The sequence below is a fragment of the Argiope bruennichi genome, chromosome 2 (genome assembly GCF_947563725.1).
Source record: "Argiope bruennichi chromosome 2, qqArgBrue1.1, whole genome shotgun sequence".
In the NCBI taxonomy this organism is placed as follows: Eukaryota; Metazoa; Arthropoda; class Arachnida; order Araneae; family Araneidae; genus Argiope; species Argiope bruennichi.
Genome location: NC_079152.1, coordinates 53,965,629 through 53,988,616, shown reverse-complemented (window position 1 = coordinate 53,988,616; position 22,988 = coordinate 53,965,629). Strand labels below are relative to the sequence as shown.

Here is a 22,988-nt window from a genome sequence, read left to right as displayed (position 1 = left end):
CTCACTGTAAAACAATTTATGGTAAAAAAAAAAATCAAAAACTACAGATATATAATGCTCATAATTGATGGTTTTAGCTTCAAAAATGAGAAACTCATTTTTTAAAAAATCTATTACTAGTTCAAAGAAAGATTTTAAAAAGTTAATTACACCAAAGAGACTAATACTCTTCTACAAAGAAAATAAAAGCAATTCCTACAAAACTATCTTTTTATTTAATTCAACCACGGTTCAGTTTGTCTGTAGTCAGATTTTAAATTAGATCAGAAAATTGCCCAATAAATTGATTGAACAATTCGAATCGGGTTTATCACTGGAACAAGATATATATATTAAAAAGTGAAGGTAAAAGGATAAGGCAATACTTCTCAAATATTATTTCGTAGGAAAGCAACATTAATATTCGTTTTAACCTACTTTTAATATGATGTGTAATATAAAAGGCAATGAGTAATTTTATACTTATTTTAAAGATAGTATGTATAAGAAAATTAGAAAATCCCAAATGCAAATTTGATGGTGGATGAAATGATTTTCACAATTGCAGATTTTCAGAGTAAATTTTACTTTTGATGGATTTTTACTTCAAAAATCTACGTAGCTCTGAAAAAAAAGTTTTCAAAAATTCGTCGGTTATTTTAATTTAAAATTTCAATTGGAAATGGTGAAAAAAATGTAATGAAGGATTTTTGGGATATATGATATGTAGTTTTAAATGGGATTTTTGGGAAGGTTATGTATGATATGTAGTTTTTAATCAATTAAATAATTAATTCTTAGAAAATTTTGTTAATTAATTTACTTCTCTTAATTTCTCAGTTTTATCGTTCAGTGTGTAGTGTCAAGACGTTATGTAGACTTTCAAAATTTTTCTTAACTAGCATAATAAATTTTGCATGAAATTATTAAAAATATCTTCCATTATACGATTAAGGCTGTAAGGAACCTTAAATATATTTAGACGTTCACTGAAAAGTTATTTACGTAAAAGCATTGATAGTAAAATTTTGAATATTACTGACTTGTTGCTAGCAATTAATTTCAAAACCCAAAATTAGAAAAATGGGAATAATCGCTTTGTTGTGTATACACAGTTAAAAAACAATGTATCTCATTATTTTTTTATATTGCCCATTAACTTTCAAAAGAGAAAATGCATCAACGTCTTCTGTTGAGTTAAGATGGCTTTGTTTCAATCGCTTCGGGAATGGAAAGGGTGATATAAATGTTTAAATTTCATGTAAATTTGACCAAATGATGACATAATTGTTTCAATTTATGTAAATTTGACTAAATGATGACCAAATTGTTTAAATTCATGTAAATTTGAACAAATTCAGACAAATTTTAAAAAGTTCATAATTTAAACAAATATTTTCCAAATTCATAATTTGCAGTAAATATATTCATAAATTTCTCAATAACTCTTAGATTCAACAAAAGATTTTAGAACAGTATTTTAACTAATTTACAATTTTCAGGCAAAAATGTTTATTAACTATTAATGCAGTTAATATTCAAATAACGATACCCATAAGGAATATCTGTAATTATAGTGTTAAAATTTGATCCAATAATATTTGAAACCTATCACTAAGAACATCTTAGTACGAAAACAAGTTGAACTATTAACTTTCTAAAAGTATTCATGCTTTGAAGCTGCTGTTCCTCATCTCGCATAAAGCATATATTATATATGAATATATATAACTTTTTTTCTCCAATGTGATGCAAATGCAAAAGTTATGGAACACTGATAAAGTTGTTTTCATAAATTATAAAAAAAAAAAGAGAGAGAGAGAGAGAGATTAATGTTTTAAATCAGAATTTTAACGGTTTAAATAACTAATTTTCTAAACATAAAAAAACTACAAAATTTATAGACGAAACTATATTTAACACTAGAAGGATACTAAATATAATAATGTAAAATAAATACACAAATCTGCATACATATAAGGTTGTTTGAAAAAATATAATCACATAATTTTTGCAAACAAATTTGATGAAAATTAATGAAAGTAAAAACGCATTTCAAACTAAATTAATGACTAATGGCTTTAAATAAGATTCGAAGTTTTTTAAATGTGACCGTTGAATTTTTGTGTGGTCAGACGTTAATAATTTGTCAGAAATTTAATTAATAATACTTTTCCAAAAGTCGAATTCTAAAAATTTAGTAACTAAAATAATATCTATTTTATTAGTAGATTTTAATATTTTGGCAGTATTTTGAAACATTTAAAATATATATATAAAAAAATCTCGATTTCTCTAGGAAAACATTTGGTGCAATCTCCACAAATGAAATATAAATAACTTATCATTAATCATTGATGAATAGTATGAAATTCAATTTCATGAAATTATTTCGCAAATCTTAGAAAAATTATTTAAGTAAACTATTTCTTGATTATTTTTAGCAGTAAATATTAAATAAAAATGGCAACCATGTCGAAAATTTTCATGACTGTATTAAATCTGAATTCGGGTCTAGACTTTTGATTTACGAAATATTTTTTGATTTTGAATAGTGTTATGATCGCGATTTTTTCAAGAATTGTTTAGGAAAATTTAAGTTTAAAACTAAAATTCGTTACCTTTAATTCCAGTCTCAAAAACAATGCGTTGGCATTGAATGAAAATTTTCAATAGCAAACTCTGATGAATCCAATAATTTTTTTTAAATATAGAACCTTAGTATACATAATATTGTTATTTTGTATAGAAATGACCTCTTTAAATTTAATTCTTTTAAATGTATTTTGTAATCGTACAATCTGGATCTTAATAATCTGTTTTTGAAAAAAATTTCAAATATGTTTTCTATATAATTTATCAACGGACAAAAATGATGTTTTCATTCACTTTTCAAATCTCATTACATTTTTTACTGGATAAAATACCATCAAAGAAAACGCAATTAAACGAAAATTTCAGAAGTCAAAACATTTTGAAGAGTCAGTCCTATGTTTTATCTGTAACAATTATTGGTCTTTTTTATTCTCAATATCACAAATCACTTAAAAACGTGCACAATATTTCTTTTTTTATTATTTCTACTTATTTATTTATTAATAATACATGTATTTTATTATTTATCACTATTACATTAAAAATTGGAATGTTGCACGTTGTAATATCATTAGTTCAAAATAATTATACGGAAAAAGAATTCGTAGATAATGACACTAAAATATATGAACAGCTAATAAAATCTGAAATTTGGTTAAAAAAATAAAACGAAATATTGCATGAAATATTGCTCTAAATATATGATGATCTATTTAATTAATTCTTTTCATGATTATTCAACTGGAGGGTTAAAATGAATGAAAAAGAAATGGGCACGAAAAGAAATAAAATGTTAAACGAATTTTCTTTCAAGTGCGCTTAAAATCAGAAAGAATAAATATTTTCTATTCAAAAGTGTTCTATGCGAGAAAAGTGGATTTCAAAATAATAATTAAAAAAATTGTGAAGTCAGGTAGAAACAAGCTATTGAATAATGTAAGCTATCAACCGCGTCCCCATCCCTGAAAAGAACTCAAAATCTTTTGTGACTGTGAAAAATGATACAGCGGATAGTATCGTCTGCCCGATCATCATCCGTGACGTGAAAAGAACGAGTGACGTCATTTTTCCAGGTCCATCGCCGTTCTTTTTTGGGATAGGTTGCCCAGAGTAACCTGATACCATGTTAAGCTGTCACTGCAAACTTCGTTTTTCTGCCCCTGCGGCCAGTGGCATCGACAAAATCATAAGTCATTTAAAGCAATTAAAAAGTGCACTGCTACTGCGCATTTAACAAGATTTAATCCTTTTTTTAAACCCAGGAAATAACTAATTGTATGTAATAAGAAATATAAAATGAATTTTTAAAAAATTTAAGAGGAAGTTAAGACCGAATATTAGTTGTAAAAGTCTTAATCTTGCTGAAGTAGAATTTTTCCCATTCTGAACACAAAGAAAAAAATCCAAGACATGATAGATTTCCTGAGGAATAGACTGAATTAGCATGAAACTATCAAAATAAAATTCATATGTATTCAATTAAATAATTATTTTTAAAATTTGGAACAGTTTTTTAGTTAATAAAAAATGTTCGCAAAAAATGAATGCGGAAAAATTTAATATAATTTTTAATTTCTAAATTCTTTGCATACATAATAAACTTAGATGTTTCTAAATCAAAGAATAAATTAAATAAATATTCTTATTTAATCTTGAGCTTAAAAGTATCTAGTTTAAAAATCTTAATCGAATTAAAGAAAATTAAATTTTAATTTTTTTATCCTAATTAATCTTTCAAACGCAAAGATCCATCCTCTTGCAGTTAATTAAAAACATGCCATCACTTCTTTAAAAGAATTTTAATTTAATAAAAGAAAATTCAAATCAACTATGGAGTTTTGAAGTATAAAACTCCATTAAAGATTGTGATAAGACAATTATATTATCTGAAATGTCATTTTTAAGATGTTGTTTATAACTTTCTTAACAAAAGAAATATAAATGAAATGCGCAATAAAATATCTAAAATGTTGGGTACTGTGTAAGTTATGAAATGATTGACCATATATTTGAAATTAATAGATAACATCATAAATATTATAACCTTATTGCAAACTTACACCTTCATAAGCAAATCAGTATAGGAAAATTACCAAATATTGGTAATCAAAATCAAAATCCAATATCCTATCTCAGTCTTCGACATTTATAAATATTCGACAGATCAAATTTAAAAATTATCTGTAAGTAGTAGAAATTCAATAGATTAAAAAAAAAACGTTTTTTCTCCTTTGCTTTAATCAATTTAAAGAAATATATTGATGCCAAATAATTTGTTGTAATATATTGGAATTTGAAATCTGGATCATTATCAATAACTGTAATCAGACATTTCTATGAAACGGCAACGAATTACAAATCGCCCCTTTACTGAAAATTATTGCAAACACACTTCCACTTTTTTTTTATTGAAATTGCATAGTTCGAGAATTTCTTCCATGATACGAAACATGACATGAAATTATATTCTAACTTATAAAAATTAAATAAAAACATTAAAGCACATGGTGGTAAAATAAAAATATTGAAAATTAATGCTTCATTTTAAAAACTAAACTATTTTAAAGAGCAAAAAATCGTAACGAATTCTCAAATAGATGATAAATAAGAGGAATTATAAATAAAAGCAAGAAAGAAATAAGCCCACGAATATTTTAATTTAAACATTTAATTAGAATGAACGTCTTTATTGCTTAAAAATTTGCAAAACTTTCGCTCAAAAGCAGCTCTTTTCATTCAGAAGAGTTTTTTATTAAAATAAAATTAATCAAACTAAACAAAACAAACAGAAAATGGAAACATTTTGTTCTTGTTCCTTAAATAATTTCCAAAATAATTCGTTTACAAATCAACTGTTGGAAATAGATACGAATAGAAAATGGTTTTTAACATATCATAACTGTTTTTCAGTTTTATGACAAAGAATATTATAGATTACAGCAATACTTATATTTTCATAATACGGGAAAAATTCAACGCCTATGAACTTAATTTTGCATTATAAAAAAACAGTTTTCTTGAGAAAAAGATAATCGTCTAAAATTTAATATAACAGCATGCCAAAGCACATCTTAAATAAAAAAAATATCCATGTTTCCTTATTTAACTATGTAATATTGTCATTATTTAATTTTATGTAAAAAAAATAATGCATGTATTAATTTTACGATATGAGCTTAATGGCGTTTCATTAAGAATACTATAAACTTGCTGAAAATAAAGATTGTATAAAAGCATTTTGCTTTATTAATTAGTTCCAAAAAGGCAAATTACTATAATTTCTTAATATTGGAATTGCTTTTAAATTTTCATTTACAATCAAATAAAGGTTTAGCATTAGAAATTTTTTTTTAATTTAACAAAATGGCGATGTATTAGATAACATTCTTTTAACCCCTTTCCCCCATAATACTATTACAAAATTCATAAGACTACCAAAATAATAAACAAAGCAAACAAAAAATAAGGTCATCTTACCGGGCATCGACATAGTCGATCTTCAGATATAAAAAACTTCCCACAAAAAAAAAACTAAAACATAAAAGTACTTGTCAAGGATGAGTGCAACGAAAACAAAAGCACGCACAAACAAAATACAAACCAAAGAATAAAAAAAGACCTACGAAAAAAGAATAAAAAGAGAAAATATCACGCGTGGTTTATTCTTCGCACTCAAAACTATAGTTTGCACTGCACAGCATTAGGCTTTCACAGTAAAGGAAACCATAAGGCGCTCATGGATTCCATACGCAGTTTTCATCCTCCCCGTGGCCATCATTTGGAGGCGTCCTCTCCCATTTCCCGAAACGAGGGGTGCTGCGAAGTTAGGGGAAGGGTGGAGCAGGGTAGCTGTCATATTATCGACCCGTTATTCCGATGGAGCCGGTTCACGAGGGAAACAGGGCAGTAAATGCTGGCCGCTGCGCATGCCAGAGAAGTGAACAATCAAAATTTGAACCAAACTGGGTAATTCCTGAAATTCGTAGCCATTCATTCACTGTTTGAGTTAACTTCTTTTCGAATTTCAGCTCATCTTTAAATACTATTAAATGGCGGATGATTAGTACGAATTGTGATTGTTAGCATCTATTTAAAAATTGAATAATATAACTTTTATCATACTGAACATAGAATTTATAGGAATTATGATTTTGAAGAATTCAGAGAAGAATAAAAGAATTCTTATCAAGAAAAAGTGTGATTAAAGTTGTTCAGACACGAATTTTTGTAATGAAAAATATTTTTTGCGTGTTTTATTTCATTTCATTCATATAATGTCGGCGACAAATTGATGAATCTGAAAAATCAAATTCATACACCTGCATTTCTATTTAATAGATTTCATTTTTCAAAATAATTATTATTATAAAATAGAATGTTATATATCAATGAATAAAAATATCAATAGAAATTGCATTTGCTATAATCATTTTAAATATTAAATAGAATGACGGATTTTTCAATTTGCATCTAATAATTTATCGCATGGGAACATATTACATCGGTACATTATCTTTGGATTGACGCTGAATCCCATCTTTTTATATTTAATTCACTAATTTAGGAATTAAAATTTGTATCATTTAATATATATATATATATATATATATATATATATCAGCAAATTATAACTTTCAAAGTGTGAACATTCTTTTCGCTTATTTATTATATCAATCATTTGTAAATGTCAGAAACTAAAAGCGAGCATAATGGGGGGAAAAATGCACCTATAGTCTTAATATTTTCTCTATCTATTCATTTAAAATTACAGAATGTAAAAAATATTATTTAAAATTAAAAATTGATTTTTAACTTACATTATTTTTTTATATTGTAACAAACATTTTAATTTTCAAATATTTTTTCATATTTATTCAATAAAATAAGATAAATTATTAATCCGTAATATATAGTAAAAATGTTAAAGTTTCAAATTGATTGAATTCGACCCCCCCCCCCCGTTTTTTTACTAATCCGATTTGTGGTGAAATTCTAATAGCTCTTAACATCTGCAAATTTCCAGAATTAGCTTACTGTCTGGACATGCGCAGACTATCAATATTTACTGACTTGCGAGAACGACCACCATTTTAAAATATTTTGTTGTTTGTGCCGCCGGCCGGCGCGATTGTAGGGAATTTTTTGACGTTATTGAAGTGCGGGTGAACGATTGAACGTGAAAGTGCTGGAATAAAAGATTGTTAGGGAAAGGATAGATAGATTATATACTAAACATTAAGACCTTTTCGCTTTGATTTGAATTGGGAAAACCGTTACTACAACCATAAGAGGGAGGGCGAAGTGGGGAAACGTAGCTAAAAGTGCGTACCAGATGTTTAGTCACTGATAATTTTTTTTATTATTTATTTAAGCTTCACTTTGAGAGTGAAAGGGGTAGAGGGGGAAAAGAACTCTTTGTTAGATAATAAAGAATAACATATTGGTGCAAGTCAGTATCTTTTAAAATTTGTTTTACTTTATTTAACCACATGGTGTTGAAAGGGGGAAAAAAAATTAGTTTCCTACTACGATTTATATCCAGAAAGCATATTTAATAATAACAATATTTGATGGAAAAATTGTTTTTTTTTTCTGTAATAGTTTGAATTTTAAATGAGACAATGTGTTCTACACTTTATAATAATTTTATTTTTTGATAAGAAAGATTTTGAGCTTCTAAAATCAGTATATAATTTTTAGACTGATTAGTATTTATAAAATATAAGTGTTTTTAAATGTTGGTAAATAAAATTATGCTCCATTTTTTAAATAAATAATATTATATTATTTAATTTAATAATTAAATTTGGTGTCTATTAGAGATATTAAGATATTAAAATTAATGAAAAAACAAATAACATTTGAATTAATGAAAATTTTCAAACATTATTACAAATTAAATTTATTTTTTACTCGCATTTTAGATAAGTATTCAGAACGCAATACTAATGCCACCATAATACATTTTAAAATTTCTTCTAATTATTCAATTAGGAATCAAATGAATCGCATATGGAATATAAAAAAAAATGCTGTCAGCAATGTTATTAAATAATAAAACATAAAATAAAAACTTTTTTAGATCCTGCAAAATCTATTTAGTACTAATCTAAAACTGTTTAAAGATCATGAGAAGGTCATTGCTCTCTTCGGCTTAGTCCCCTCTCCTCCTCATTTCCGTTGTAATAAAAAAAAGTAAATACCTTTCATGAAGGCTACTTTAACAAAAAATTAACAAAAAAATTTTCTTTTCATTAATTATTTCAGTCTTTTTTTTTATCTTTGTTTAATTAATATTACTTTTATATCCATTGTTTGAAAATAAATATAAAAAATTTGACAATTCCTACATAGCTTAATGTCATTTTCAAATAATCTGGCGATAATACATATAGCATAGCATAATGTTATTATTTTCAAATAACCTTATTTTAATCTGAAATAGGAGGGAAAAGACTACTATACCATTTTATCACACAGAAATTCACAAGTAAGTTTTATACGAATGTCAAAAATTAAAGTTGTTTTATATCTTGGAAAATTATTGCGGTCTGATTAAGAAATCACATTATAATAATAAAAATAATAATAATTTCAATTTTTTTTTAAAGGAACTAGAGCATTATTCTTCATTCTAATATTTTTTGAACCAATATTTCTTTTTCTCCTCCCCCCTTTTTTTTTCTTTAAGTATCTTTAAGAGATTTTTTTTTCCCGCAAGATTTTTAGATTTATGAATGCACGAAAAAATTACAAAAACGGTGAATTTAGTCGATGTGATAAATTAAAATTTTTAAAAAACTATACAAAATTGTCGTTATTATAATTTTTTTTTTTTTGGCTAAAAATCAAAATTAACAGAAACGTTTGCCATATCTCTAATAACTCTTCAAAACTTTCCAGACATTTTAACTTTAACAATATATTGAATTTAAAAGATCACATTTAATCTTATGAGTGGTGGCTTTCATTGAAAATATTGAGTTTCTTTTTGAAGCACTATAAAAAAAAATTGGAAGATTTGTTTTATTAGTATATATTGTGTACATTAAACACCCCCCCCCGACTCTGATTATTTTCGATGTTGAAAAAAATTGCAAAAACTTAGTTCTGTTCAGAAGATTTTATTGCGACCTCAAATTAATAAAATCTTAATTAAACCGAAAAAAACGAAATTCAATGAAAAAATAATTAGTAAATATTAACGAAATCTTTTAAATTAGGATGATAATATGTATGATATTAGTTGGTAAATGCTGAAAAATATTAATAAAAATCTGTACGAATTTTCCTGATTTATTTCCTTATATGATACCTCTTGAAATCTCAGCTAAGTTGTAAAATCTCTGGTACACATAATTATTGAATTATAACTTCCATTTTCCCATCAACTCATCATTAGTAAAAAATATTAAATACTGGAGGGAAAAAAAACAATTCAGAAATATTTTAAATTTAAAATTATTCGTTCACTGTTCTTTTGTATCCAGATCATGTTGCCATCTAGAAGCATGTAAATGCATGATTAAATAAATGAGTTATATACGATTATAAGTCATGATATGTGTTGGTTATTAAACGCTTATTATTTCGTCAAATAGCATCACAGTAATAAGTTACAGACAGTTATTTTTAATTAATTCATGGCAAACACAGCAGGAAAATTGTGGAAAGAAAATATTTACTATCAGCCGCATATCTTTAGGTAAAAAAACAAAATAAGATAAATTAAAACAGAAAAACTCCGTTGGTCTTCGTTAAAACTGCCCATATCGGAATTTCATTGATTGGCGAAATCAGGTCTAACTGTCGATACAGGAGCAAGAAACAGACACGCAGTCTGCGATGATTCGATTCTAAGCGATTATGGCGTGTTAGTGTAGATCTTGTTGAAATGATTCGTATGAAACCCTACACGATGATTAATATCTTCGAATGATGGAATACCCCTGATGAGTAAGAGTTTTATTTTAGCCCATTTCGGTACTTCTGTCTGCTACGATATAGTTATGACGTCATTTTGCCGGCAAAATGACGTTCCCGGAAGATAGAAAGTTTTTTTAATGGTGTAAGGTTAAATTTAGCCTGTAAGTACCATTTCGAATTAGACAATGTTGTTATTTATTTATTTGAATAAAATGTTATTCAAATGAGGATTTATGATTATGATTTAAATTTAATTATTATGATTTAAATGTTATTCAAAATATTTAAATCATGAAATCCACTACAGCGCACTTTGGTGACTTAAAAAAAAGTGTACATTTTGTGATATGTTTCAAATTAAGCAAAGCTAAAAGGTATAAGAGAAAATATTTTAATACAGTGATTTTTTTGGGGGGGACGATATTCTATCTATTACATTCATAACGCAAATATTTTTCAAAATGTTCTACAAGGAAGAGCATTGAATTTAAGAGATACCACTTCCGGCTTTAGGAAACGAAGTTATTTCTTGGGTAATTAATCTCACTGAGAAAAGTTTTTTTTTAAAAAAATTTAATTTATCAAACTGCTAATTTATCAAATGTTTATGCTTTTTCCTCAATGAATTTGAAACATATTAATGCACTACAAAGTATTTTTACATCACTTTAAAATTCAAAACATTAGTTTTTCAGTAATATAAATTGTAGTCCATCTCAATATATATATTTTTCCTATTTCAATAGTTTTTTTTTTTCACAGATTAAGTTATTTTTAAACATATTTTTCAACAATATTTTTCATTGCTTTAGCTACTGGATTTATACTCATGCGTAACGATGGTATTGAATACATTCTTTCTATCATTGTTATAAAATTAAGAACAAATTTTAAAATTAAGACTAATAAGGTGAACTAATTCAGATCTAAAATATTATCATACTACGATACCTGATTTATTTCTCTCTTTCTCTATGGAGAGATGTGAAAAGCGGCATGCAAGAAGTAAAAAAAAAGAAATTAAGTTGCTTAAAATATCAAATAAGCATTTTTGTACATTCCAATTTAATTTTCTTATTTTTACTTTATATTTAAAAACGCCTACACAAAAATCTTTATTTTGCAAATGATACTTATATAAGTTGCAGCAGATATCTTTTTCTGTTTGAATTTCAACAACAGGATTTTTGGTTTATCATTTGTCGGATGAGACACACACAAACAAATAAACAAAAATACAAATGTCTTAGTTTTGATGTTTCATACACAAACACCCTGGATTTGATAGTTAGCTCCTTAAGTTAATACCAAATTTTCAATCTGTGAGATTTCTACTAATTTCTTGTTATGTACTTTATATTTAAAATCTCGGTTTAGGTGAAGAATGGGTTCTTCATAAACTCGCTTTTTTAAAATTTTTATATGAAATTTTTGAAATCCACTAAACAGTCAACAGGATATTTTTAAGTAAGCACCCTGTGAATAACTTATGAATTTAAAGAAATCTTTATTTTCGTATATTTAAACGAGCATATAACAAACGCGAGTAAATATCCCCGTAAATCACACTTGGCGTTTAGTTGCATCAAAGTAACATGGCAATAAAATAAAATTGCCAGTTTCGGATTAAACTAAGCATTTCTTGTTTTTGACCCTCGGATTCGTTTTATGGTTACAATAGCAATAAGCATATAGTAATAAGCAAGTAGTTCATATTAAAAACAGAAAAAAAATATCTTTCGAGATTATTAGAATCAATTCTTTGATGCAGCAACATTCCTATTCTAGTCAGGACCGTATTATTTAAGAGGCAAAATAGACAACTATCTGCAATGGTTGCTTGGAACGTCGGGGGGGGGGGTAACGAGCTTTTAATTTTTTTTCTAGTATTTTCAAACATTATTGAACAAATTCAAATTAAATTCATGTATCGTTTGAATTTCAAAACATAGCTGTTAGAATATTTTTCATGTTGTAAATGTCACTTGCAAATCAATATACTTTTTTTGTATGAGTTTCTTCTTTACTTCTTTCACCTTTGGCTGATTTCTTCATAAAGTAACATATGTGGCAAATAGTGTAATATGTTGAATAACATATATTCTAATATTTTCTATATTTCATATGTATTTATATATTACAAATTGTGTAATAGATAAAATATTTTGAAATTTTCTTTTTTATCCTCTTATTTAAAACTACTCTGAAATTTAATTTTTTTTCAATTGAGTGTTTAGTTATTTCAGTGTACCGCAATATTTGTTACTTTAAAATAGCATATGCAGAGATTAAATTTAATTTAATAAAAAATATCTAATTTTGAAAAAGGAAAGTGTGGCTCCGGAATTTGCTTTGAATATGGACTTCTATGAACCTGAATACGGCTATAATTCTAGTTTATTATACAAATCTTGTTTTTTCAAACGCAGATGTTCAAAACAATTTTGTAAATATTTACAGATTATTATAAAGATTAAAAAGGGTAATTATTAGCCACGAATAAAAAATGGCACGCTAGCAGATGTTGAGAACGACTGAGCTACAAATAAACTGAAAAACGGCAACACAAATACAATTATAGCGAAGGATTAATTTTAAGAGAATTTCAAAACAATTTTCCTTCTTCCTCTTTATTTCATTTCATACGGGAAAAAAATGATAGTCTTATTACCGTGAATTACGCGCTACACATACGGCAAGGCATTGAACTTCCTGAACAAGATGCAAAAGTCGAAAAGTTTTCTGAATGTAAACAGGAAATAAATTTACACAGAATAGGCCGAGTTTGACTGACGTAACTTGCAAATTCCGATTACGTGTTTAATTCTTTGCCTTATCGGTCTTTATTTTTGGGGGTGTTTTATTTTTAAACCTCTTAGAAAAGTTTACTATGCAATTACTATTTCTGTTGTGAAAGTTGCTGCGCATTTCAAATTTCAACTACGAGAAGTATTTACTACTAATTCGAAATGTGTCTGGCTTTATATATTATGCAACATAGCTTTCTTAATGACAGAAGTTGAGAATATTTCAAGGAATAAAAGAAATGGAACTTAATGCTCTTGTGCTTTTAATGTGTGCAATCGTTTGACAATAAAAAAATAGAATTTTAAAACAGCGTATTATACCGCATATAACATATTACATTATTATTTAGAGTGACTAATTAAATTATTTCATTTCAGAACTTACATCACAATTCATAAAAAACATATTTAGTTTGAAAAACAACTTCTAAGTAGAAAAGAAATAAGAAATATTACAATTATTTTAGACTATTAAAAAGAAAAGTTTGTAAGCTAAAATCTATCGGATCGAAAGCATGGAAGTTTCATTTTACCTAAGGAAATGGCAAAATTAAAAAGCAATATTGTTCCTCAATTTTTTTTTCTTCTTTATTCTTGTTTAATAATTAATTTAATCATAAAAATCGACAGCATTTGCTTGACAGCTCAGTTCATCAAAATAATTAAAGTTCTGTATTCTGAAAGAACTTTTATTAATAATAACCCATGTGATTTGCTTTAGTTAAAGAAAATTCGCTTCTTTAAATCTTTAACCAATTTTTTTAAAAAGTCATTTTGAATCTGAAGTTATTCTGTGATGATACTGTTACTACAAACAAATTGGGTCTTTTTGAACAAGCCTTTGAAATAAATTTTAATTTGACACAAAAAATTACACCTCTTACATGTAGGCTAATGTGATTTGCCATTTATAATTAATAGGCTTGAATATTTTTTTATTTGTTTTTGAAAAGCTTTTTGGATTCTTTAATCAAAAATTTTCTCACCACATTTTATGGCGTATAAATACAGAAATAAAGTAAATATATATATATATACTCGATTAAATACAGAAATAGAATGAAATTTTTAGTGAAAAATCAAAATCAAAAAAGATAAAAATCGTAGCATTTTTCACTTTGTAATAATTCAAAATTAATTCCATAAAAGTACGTATTAAGAGATATGTTTTATGATATCATATTAATTTTCAAATATCTTTTTTATTAGCTTCAAATTTTATTTTTGATCGCAAAATTTCATTATTTCGCCATTTTGTTATTATAAAAATCATTTCGTAACAAAAAATATTTCAATACTATGACACATACAACGAAACAAGCTAACAGCGCCACAAGTGAGAAATTTTATCAACTCTCATTATGAAAAAAACAAAAACACAATTTCCCATCCAGTCATTTTTTATTTCTTTGAATTGAAAATTCTACGAATGTCATTACTCTGTTACTTTATTCTTACGTAAAATGTTAATGATATTAAGATCGTGGAATCTTCTAGAAAGCATTGAATGAACAATTTCTTGATAAAATGAATGTGTGAAAACAGGATGAAAGGAACTAAGCAGAATTCGTCTATCTGGAATTTCGCGGTAAAAGAGGAAACAATCGATCGAGATCGATTTAAAATACACAAGTTTGGGAGAACAGAATTTCATACCTTTACAGAAAATATGAATAATTCATGATATAGTTAGGCCTATCGTGTTTCGTATTTTTTCCCATCAAGTTGAAAATATGAAGACTAGTTACTTATTATTCTTATTAATTACAAGTTTTAATAAGAATAAAGTGCAAATCAAAACACTAGAACAAAATATTTTAAGAACAAGCTTCACGATTTTTATTTAAAATGAAAATAATTTTTTTATTATCAAAAATAGAATTTATACTTGAAGACTATTTTAAAACGAATGAATCTTGGAAAAATGCGAAATAATAAAAACATTAAGTGCTACAAAAAGATCCTATAAAAAAGAATTTTAGCAGAAAGTGATTAAGATTAAACTATTGTAAAGATAGGGAGTTTTTTAAATTTTAAGTAACAAGATGATTGCAATAATTTTCATTTCATTTTATTTTTTTAATGAAACACAGTATTAAAAAATAAAAAAATGAAATTATGAAATTTTTTTTAGTATAATTAATGCAGCTTTCTTCGACAAATCATTATAAGCCTACCAACTGAAACTTCGGCTCAAGCTTTAAAACAGCGGAATTCGACCGAAACGATTCAATAACCAGATTTGATGCCGAGCTTTTTGTCTAATAATCAGATACAGTTTGTATATAAAATAAAATGATAAAATGTGATGTAACTAGAAAAAATAATCTGTCACAGTTTTTTCTTTTTGATATTTTATTTATTTTTGACACTTTTATTTAAAGGTTTATTAAGTTTGGAAGATATTTCAGTTCTTTTATAAAAATATTTTTTGGACTCTTTTGTGGTAATTATCTTTAATTTGGTTGCACTTAATTCTGCATATGTAATAAAATGAAACTATTTACATAAATTATGTAATTTAGAGAAATTAACATGACTAAACGTAAACAGATATATTCTGCATTTTTCTATAATTAAAAGAAAAAAAAATAGTAACGTCTAAACAATATCCGTGAGGAAGAATTCACTGTTAGAACTATTCGTTTATCTTCTTTCTGATTTATATATCATGTCGAAAATCAAAATCACAATGGTTAAATTAATGTGATTAACAACCAAACCAAAGTAAACGAAACAACTCAGGTTTTTAACTCCTTGTTCTGACTATAAAATTTTTTCCGGGTTTTTTTAATATAATTTTTTAGGATTGTCCTGAATTTTAAATATAAGTAAACGTATGATATTTAAAAGAAATTTAGTTAAAGATTTTAGGGTGAATTCTTAAAAATCCCCTGAGAAATTCTCATTGCGAATTTCTATCTATAAACGGTATAATTATTCTACTTTTTGTGATCAATTGCAGTTTTAATGGCATCATAATTTCTTTAAATAAAATTAACTAGACGTATAGTGCGTAATATTGTTTGTTCCGATAGTATAATGATGAGACGTCAAGAACGTGCTATTGGTAAAGAATCAGTTGTTTTTGTTATTTGCCCATACTTGAATTCTAGGTCTTCAATATCTTTGAGCTAAAGCTCTTAAAATGGCACTAATTTTATCCAATAAGAAACTATTTTTGTCTTTAAATTAATATGAAAAATAGAATTAAATTAATACAAAAAACAGTTTCATTTAGTATTTTACCATTAACTTATACTTCGGTTTGGTCATTAGAATTATAGGTTAATAGTAAAATATTATGTCATTCATATGCACGATGTTAATGCTAAGTTCGTAATCAATATCTCACACAGCTGTCATTATTACTGTATGCGACTTTTGAGTTGTGTTCACACTTTAGTTCTTCACCTATCTTCTTTTACTACTCATTTTTGGAATGCTTTAGACCGTTTTTTTCTTTTTCTGATATCTTCATTACTAATGAAATATGATGACTTAACAATCATTAATTTGTAGCTGAAGTTTTTGAATAGAAATGCTTTAATTCTAACTATCTGGTAATAAAAGATTTCCATAAAATTTAATATTTATGATAAAAAAACGCTTCTTAAAAATGCAGATATTTTTACAAGCATTGCATTTAAGATTTCGACAAGCTGATGTATGTTTCATAAAATCTCTTATGTCATCTTTTTCATTTCTAAACATTTTTATTAATTCAAGCATACAATGTATGAATCTATGAATGCATTATAAGAAAGAAGAATATTTTGGAAAATATAAATGTTTAAATGTATTTATTAACAGATTAGCTTTTATTTATCTGTTTTCGTCAATATGTTATTGTTTTAAATTGCAAAAACTTAAAAAAAAAAAAAGGTAAGCTTATTTACTGTGCATTTCTAATCTGGCGATAAATTATAATTTTTAGCCTAAAAATTACTATACAATGAACAGAAAAACAATTTTATATACTTATATACTAATATTGTTGATTTAGACTTATTATTATTCGCTCTGACCAAAACATTTTAATATCAAAAGCGAAAAAAAAAGTGTCTGACAATTTTTGCAGAGATAAAAAGAAAAGGCTAAATGTATATATCCTACAAACTGCAAAATTTGCTTCTTCTGAAGTACTGAGTATGTTGAGATTTTATAATGTGCCTAAAAAAAGGTTTTTAAAAAATATATTAAGGGCAGCATAGCATCATCTTGCATAAAAGACATCATTTGCTACCAAACAGATAGTTGATTCTTGTTCATTTATATGTTATGAATCATTGTTGTTACCTTAATTATTTTTTGCTAATTGATATTTAAAATTTAATTAAAATTCAGATTCTAGCCTGTATCTAACAAATGGGATTTAAATACGATTGGAGGAAGACTTGAATTGAAATTTGCCACATTTGGCTACGCTGCATTCCTTTATAATAGCAAACTTGCCTAAACATCAACAGAGAATCTCAGAAAAAAACACACACAATTATATTTATTATAATTTAATAAATTCTCTATCTGCTGTTGGCTTTATATACATAGAAAGAGAGAAAAAGAGTGAAAAAAAGTGAGAATTTTCTGTCTTTCAACAAATGGATTCGTCTATTAAAGGAAGAAAGTCAACAGCCAATTTGCCAGAGCCAAGCTATGCTATTAAGTTTTTGAATTTCTATCGAATTTTCCTTTTGCTATATGATTTCCAATGGGATTGGAACTGAGAATTCTCTCCATAATTAATGAATGAGGCTGAATATTCACACCATTATTTTTCAAATATGTATTACGCACTTTGTCAGAAATTATATTTAATATAAAAACAGAAACTACAATTCTTTCTCTCCAAGACTGAAAGGAAACATCAAAGAAGCAAGTGAAAAGATGAAATACTAACTGTTTTTGCTCTAAAAATATGGCATACAAAAATATATATTAAAAAACGGTGCTGATCTTTCATATTTAAACTAATATGACATCTATATACATTTTTCAATTTTTATAACTCTAAGCCTGAAATGCAAATTTTGTATTTTATTTACGTTTTTACTGCCAGTTGGTAATTATTCATTTTAGTAATTTAAGAATAATTTTTAATTATTAAATAATTAATAAGAATTTTTTTGTACTTATTCTTTTTAGTAATTCTGTCTTATTTTTAAAACAATAGAATATCTATATATATTTTTCAATTTTTATAATTCCAAGCCTAAAATGCAAATTTTGTATTTTATTTACGATTTTATTGCTATTTAGTAATTATTCTTTTTAGGGCTTTACAGGGAGCAAGAAAAAGATGGATCATTAACTAAACTTATTAATTATGCGATCAGGAACCAACCACCAATATATGCATTTCGGCCACAATATTGTAAACTACATGCTAAATGCGTTTAGTTTACCATTTAAAATGGAACAAGCACAATACATTGTACATAATGTTGAATCCAGATAAATATAGCATTAGAATTTTCAGTAATGCTTTGTAGAAACTACCCACCTCGAATATATAGTTAGCTACGCCTAACTGCAGTCTACTGCATTGCAGTCTTTGTATGATCGAGTAATTAGTTTCAAAAACATGGACCAATAGATTATTTTTTCTATAACACTTATTGCAAATAACAATTTCTCAAATATACAATTTGAAATTGGTTTATAATGACATAACTAGAACTATTTTTCAAACAACAGAGATTCTCATATGTTAAAATTCTTTCAAAGACATGTGCAAGAAATAGTGCAAACATAAACACAACTATCTATAAATAACTTTCGTTACGATAGGCAAAGAACGTTGAAAATAATTCATTTCTATTATTTGAAGCAGTTGAAATTGTTATTTTTTATATATAATTTTACTGATACCTCTAATATTAATTTAGTCTAAGTTAAATGAGATAACACATAGGAGCCAAAAAAGACGATGGTAATTATTTTATAAATACTTTTATTATATTCACAACTTATCATTAATTGCAACTTCATTATATCTTAGTAATAATCACCCATTTTAGACAATTTTTGTTCATTTTTCAACACAATAAGAAGTTTTCACACTAGTAAAATCTCCAATTTATTTCTCATAGCTTATTAAAAGATACTCTTAAAGTAAGTGAAATTAAGTTTGTCTTTTATCGAAAAAACATTCAAAACTTTTTTTCCCGGAGTTATAAAATCAAAATTTAAAATCTTTTTGAACTTCTAAAATTGAGATAAAAATCATGAGAAGACTCAACGTTTCGTATATTTCTCAAAAACTAATTGTTAGCCGTTTATATATATATAATTTTAAATCATCATTGGTTGCTTTTCTTGCAGCTTTACTCTCTATAGTAAATATTCTAGGAAATGTTCCTTGTTTCGAAATCTCAAGTTTTATGTCCGCAAGTCTAATAACTGCAATAAATGAACACTCAAAGTAATAACACACTCTTCCAAATAGATATAAAAAATTCGCAAATGTGAACAATCTTAGTTTTAGATTTTTTTTAAATGCGTAAATAATAAAATTTATTATTTTAAATTGGATGGGCAACTTTAACTGTCAATGGAATGATCAAAATAAAAATTAATTTTTATCCTTGAATAAAAGGTTTTAAAATATCCAGGGATAAATTCAACAGATCAAAGGAAGAATCAATATTTTTTACAGAAAATGAATTAAAATAAAACTTTTATATCATAAAAATAAAAAAATTATTTGTCAAAAAAAATTGTCATATTTTGCTTTATTAGAAAATTGTTTCATTTTCATCATTAAAAGTATTAGTTTTCATAAAGAAACCTAATTATTAAGTTAACAATTTTTAATAAATAATTCAATTACGAATCCATTATTTATCATTCATAAAGTTTAAAAGCTAAATATTTTTCTTTTTCAGTACTTTTGTTTCTAAGCCAAAATTTAAAAACAAAAACGTATTGGTATTGCAAAGACAATTCTTATTTAAATTTAGAGATTACTTGATTCAGACACCTTTTTCTTTAATATACATCTTTAAACTATTTTCATATTCGATAGCTCCATTTTTATTCAAATTAAATTTTTTCACTAATTTGTTATATTTTTTATAATGTTCGATAATAATATAATTAACAGATATTAAAACAATTTTTCTGTCGCTTTCAATGGTTCTTAGTCTCGTTGAACTCATTTGGTCTGATAAATATAGCATTCTAAGTTTAACATCTTGCAAAGAATTGCTTAAATCATTCGCACACGAACCACATGATCTCTCATATTGAAGCATATTAAACAGTGCAAAGAAGATGGTATTTACGCATTTATGAACAAAAAATAGCTATTCAAAATTTAGATAAAATGTGTGATCCTGATAAAAAATAATAATATTATTATTTTAATTTTCAAAATTTAAAATGTTTATTGTCACCTGATTTTTTTATTTTGTAACATTTTATTACTTTTATTCTTTAAGATCATTCTGTTACCAAAGGAATATTTAAAGCATTTACTCTGACATTTTAAATTCACGAAACGATTCAGCCTACTAATTTTAAAACAAAATATGATATTTATGAATAAAGTAAAATTCCAAAAAAAAACTAATTAATGCTTCCAAGTACAATTTAAAAAAATTTAAAACTATAAGTAAAAAGGATTTCTACATGAACAAAATGCATAAATGATACAATAATTAAATACAAAAAAAAATGCAAGAAAACATTAAAAAGACTTGATAATGCACAACATACATGCAACAAAATTGCAACATTTTTCAAATAAAAATCAAATTTTAACTTTATCAAAATTAGATCATTTAAAAACTGAAATGAAAATTGTTTTTACTTAAAAATTAATTTAAAACCTTTCATTACTTGAACAGGAATTAATTATTATTGAGTTGCCTGTTTATTAGATTTCACATATATTTCTTCTATCATAATTTAAGTAATATTATATTTATTGTTAGTTGACAATAATTTTAAATAAATATATAATTCTGCTAAAAAAGGATTTGTTTAAAACTGGAATTACTAATTAGGGGATTAAAGTACAGTTATCCCCTAATCCCCTAATTACTAATTAGGGGATTAGGGGATAACTGTACTTTAAATTTTGTTTGTCTAATAATTTAAAACTCGCTGTGGTTATCTATCATTTTGTTTCGTGTAAAATACTTCAATCAACACAAAAGTTCAAGACATTAGTTATTTTCTTAAAAATTTCTTAAGCTATAATAATTAAAACAAAAATAAAATATAACTAAAAAATTTTCAAAAACTACATAAAATCAGGCTTAATATACTAAATACCATTACATGAATAATTTCCAAATCTTAAAGATTTATACTGAATTATGATATTTAATTATTTGATATATGATGTCATCCAAGGCTTTGGCAAAATTGCTTTACGCCCCCACCAAAAATAATCAAGTTTAAAATTTATAAGTTATATCTATAAATTAAATAAAATAAAATTTAAATAGATAGTCGCATTAAAAAATTTTATGAATAACGTTCCTAAATTTAAAATTTACATAAAATTTAAATATTTAACTCCGATTATTTGCACTGTCAGTCACTGCACACTATTGAATCCAGTTATTAAATTCTTTTTTTAGACCCTTTCGCCAAACAACCCATTAAATTTAAAATTTATGCCAAATTATATTTGGGAAAAATAATTGACATTAAATGAAAGAAATATACAAATATTTTCGAAAGTCTAAAGATTTGCTTAAAATCTATTTAAATTTAAAATTTAAATCTTCTCTAATGTCATTCACTGTATGTCATTCAACTCTTTTCCCATTTTCTTTAATATTTTACTCCAAACGATTCACCCTAGTAAGACGCCAAAAAAGCATCAAGAAGTGTTTCCCAGCCCGCCGCGATAAATCCCAATCTGCAATGGCACCCGTCATCCTCCCCATCCGTAGGCAAGCCCGTCGGCCGCCATATTGATTCTAGCATCACCATCCCTGCCTTGATCCCGACGCATCCCTTTTGCCTTACCTGTCTCGTCCAATTGTTCGTCCAACTCCGTTTTTGCGACTGAAAAGAGGCTGAGCCCTCGACCAAAAGAGAGATGAGGTGAGACGAAGTTGACAGATGAAAGATGATGTTCCTGGAAGACTTTTTATGCGGTAAAATTTGACGTTTTGGCGAGCGTTTTGCTTCTGTAGAGAGAGAGAGAGAGAGAGTGCTGCTTCTTCCTTTTCTGCGCCGCAAAACAAGGGACCGGCAAACGAAAATGTACTTTTTTTTTTTCTGGAACGGAATGTGTGTATTTGGTGAAGACAGAATCCCTTGCGAACGGACACAATACACAGAAGAAACCAATCAAAAAAGTTCTGTTCTTGAAAACGACAAACTGAAGGAATGGAGTGAAAGCGAACCAAGGTGGGCTGAGTAATCGGAATGAACTGACGGACGGGGTGCCGGCGACGATTTTAGGAGCAGACGACTCACTCGCGACCCCTCTCCCCTCTTGCAGGCGGATCTCGGTGCTCTTTTGTCGATCGTTTGGCTGTAGGGGAGGTTTTCCCCAATGTCGTGGGGATTTTTACTACTGGCTGGAAAATGGTTTTCGTCTCCTAATTATCGTTTGGTTTATGCAAACAAATGGTTCAGTTTTTTTTTCTCTTTTATTCAATGAAAATCAATAAAAACTATATATATATATTTAGATTATGTTAATCTAAGAGGAAA

The 22,988-nt window shown here is 26.4% G+C and overlaps 1 protein-coding gene across 8 annotated transcripts in view; it reads right to left on the bottom strand.

The window, feature by feature from the left end:
* The window catches only part of LOC129955095 (ELAV-like protein 2), a 53,772-nt gene extending 31,029 nt beyond the window's left edge, over positions 1–22,743 (bottom strand). For 2 of the 8 annotated variants that reach the window (XM_056068195.1, XM_056068198.1), the window contains exon 1: positions 6,052–6,291. In XM_056068195.1, the coding sequence (XP_055924170.1) occupies positions 6,052–6,064 (13 nt within the window). In that variant the 5' untranslated portion in view covers positions 6,065–6,291. Of the gene's footprint in view, positions 1–6,051; positions 6,292–22,292 lie in introns of those variants that run through there. The other 6 variants (XM_056068194.1, XM_056068197.1, XM_056068200.1 and 3 more) reach the window with 4 other exon arrangements.
* Between the last annotated feature and the right edge of the window lie 245 nt (positions 22,744–22,988).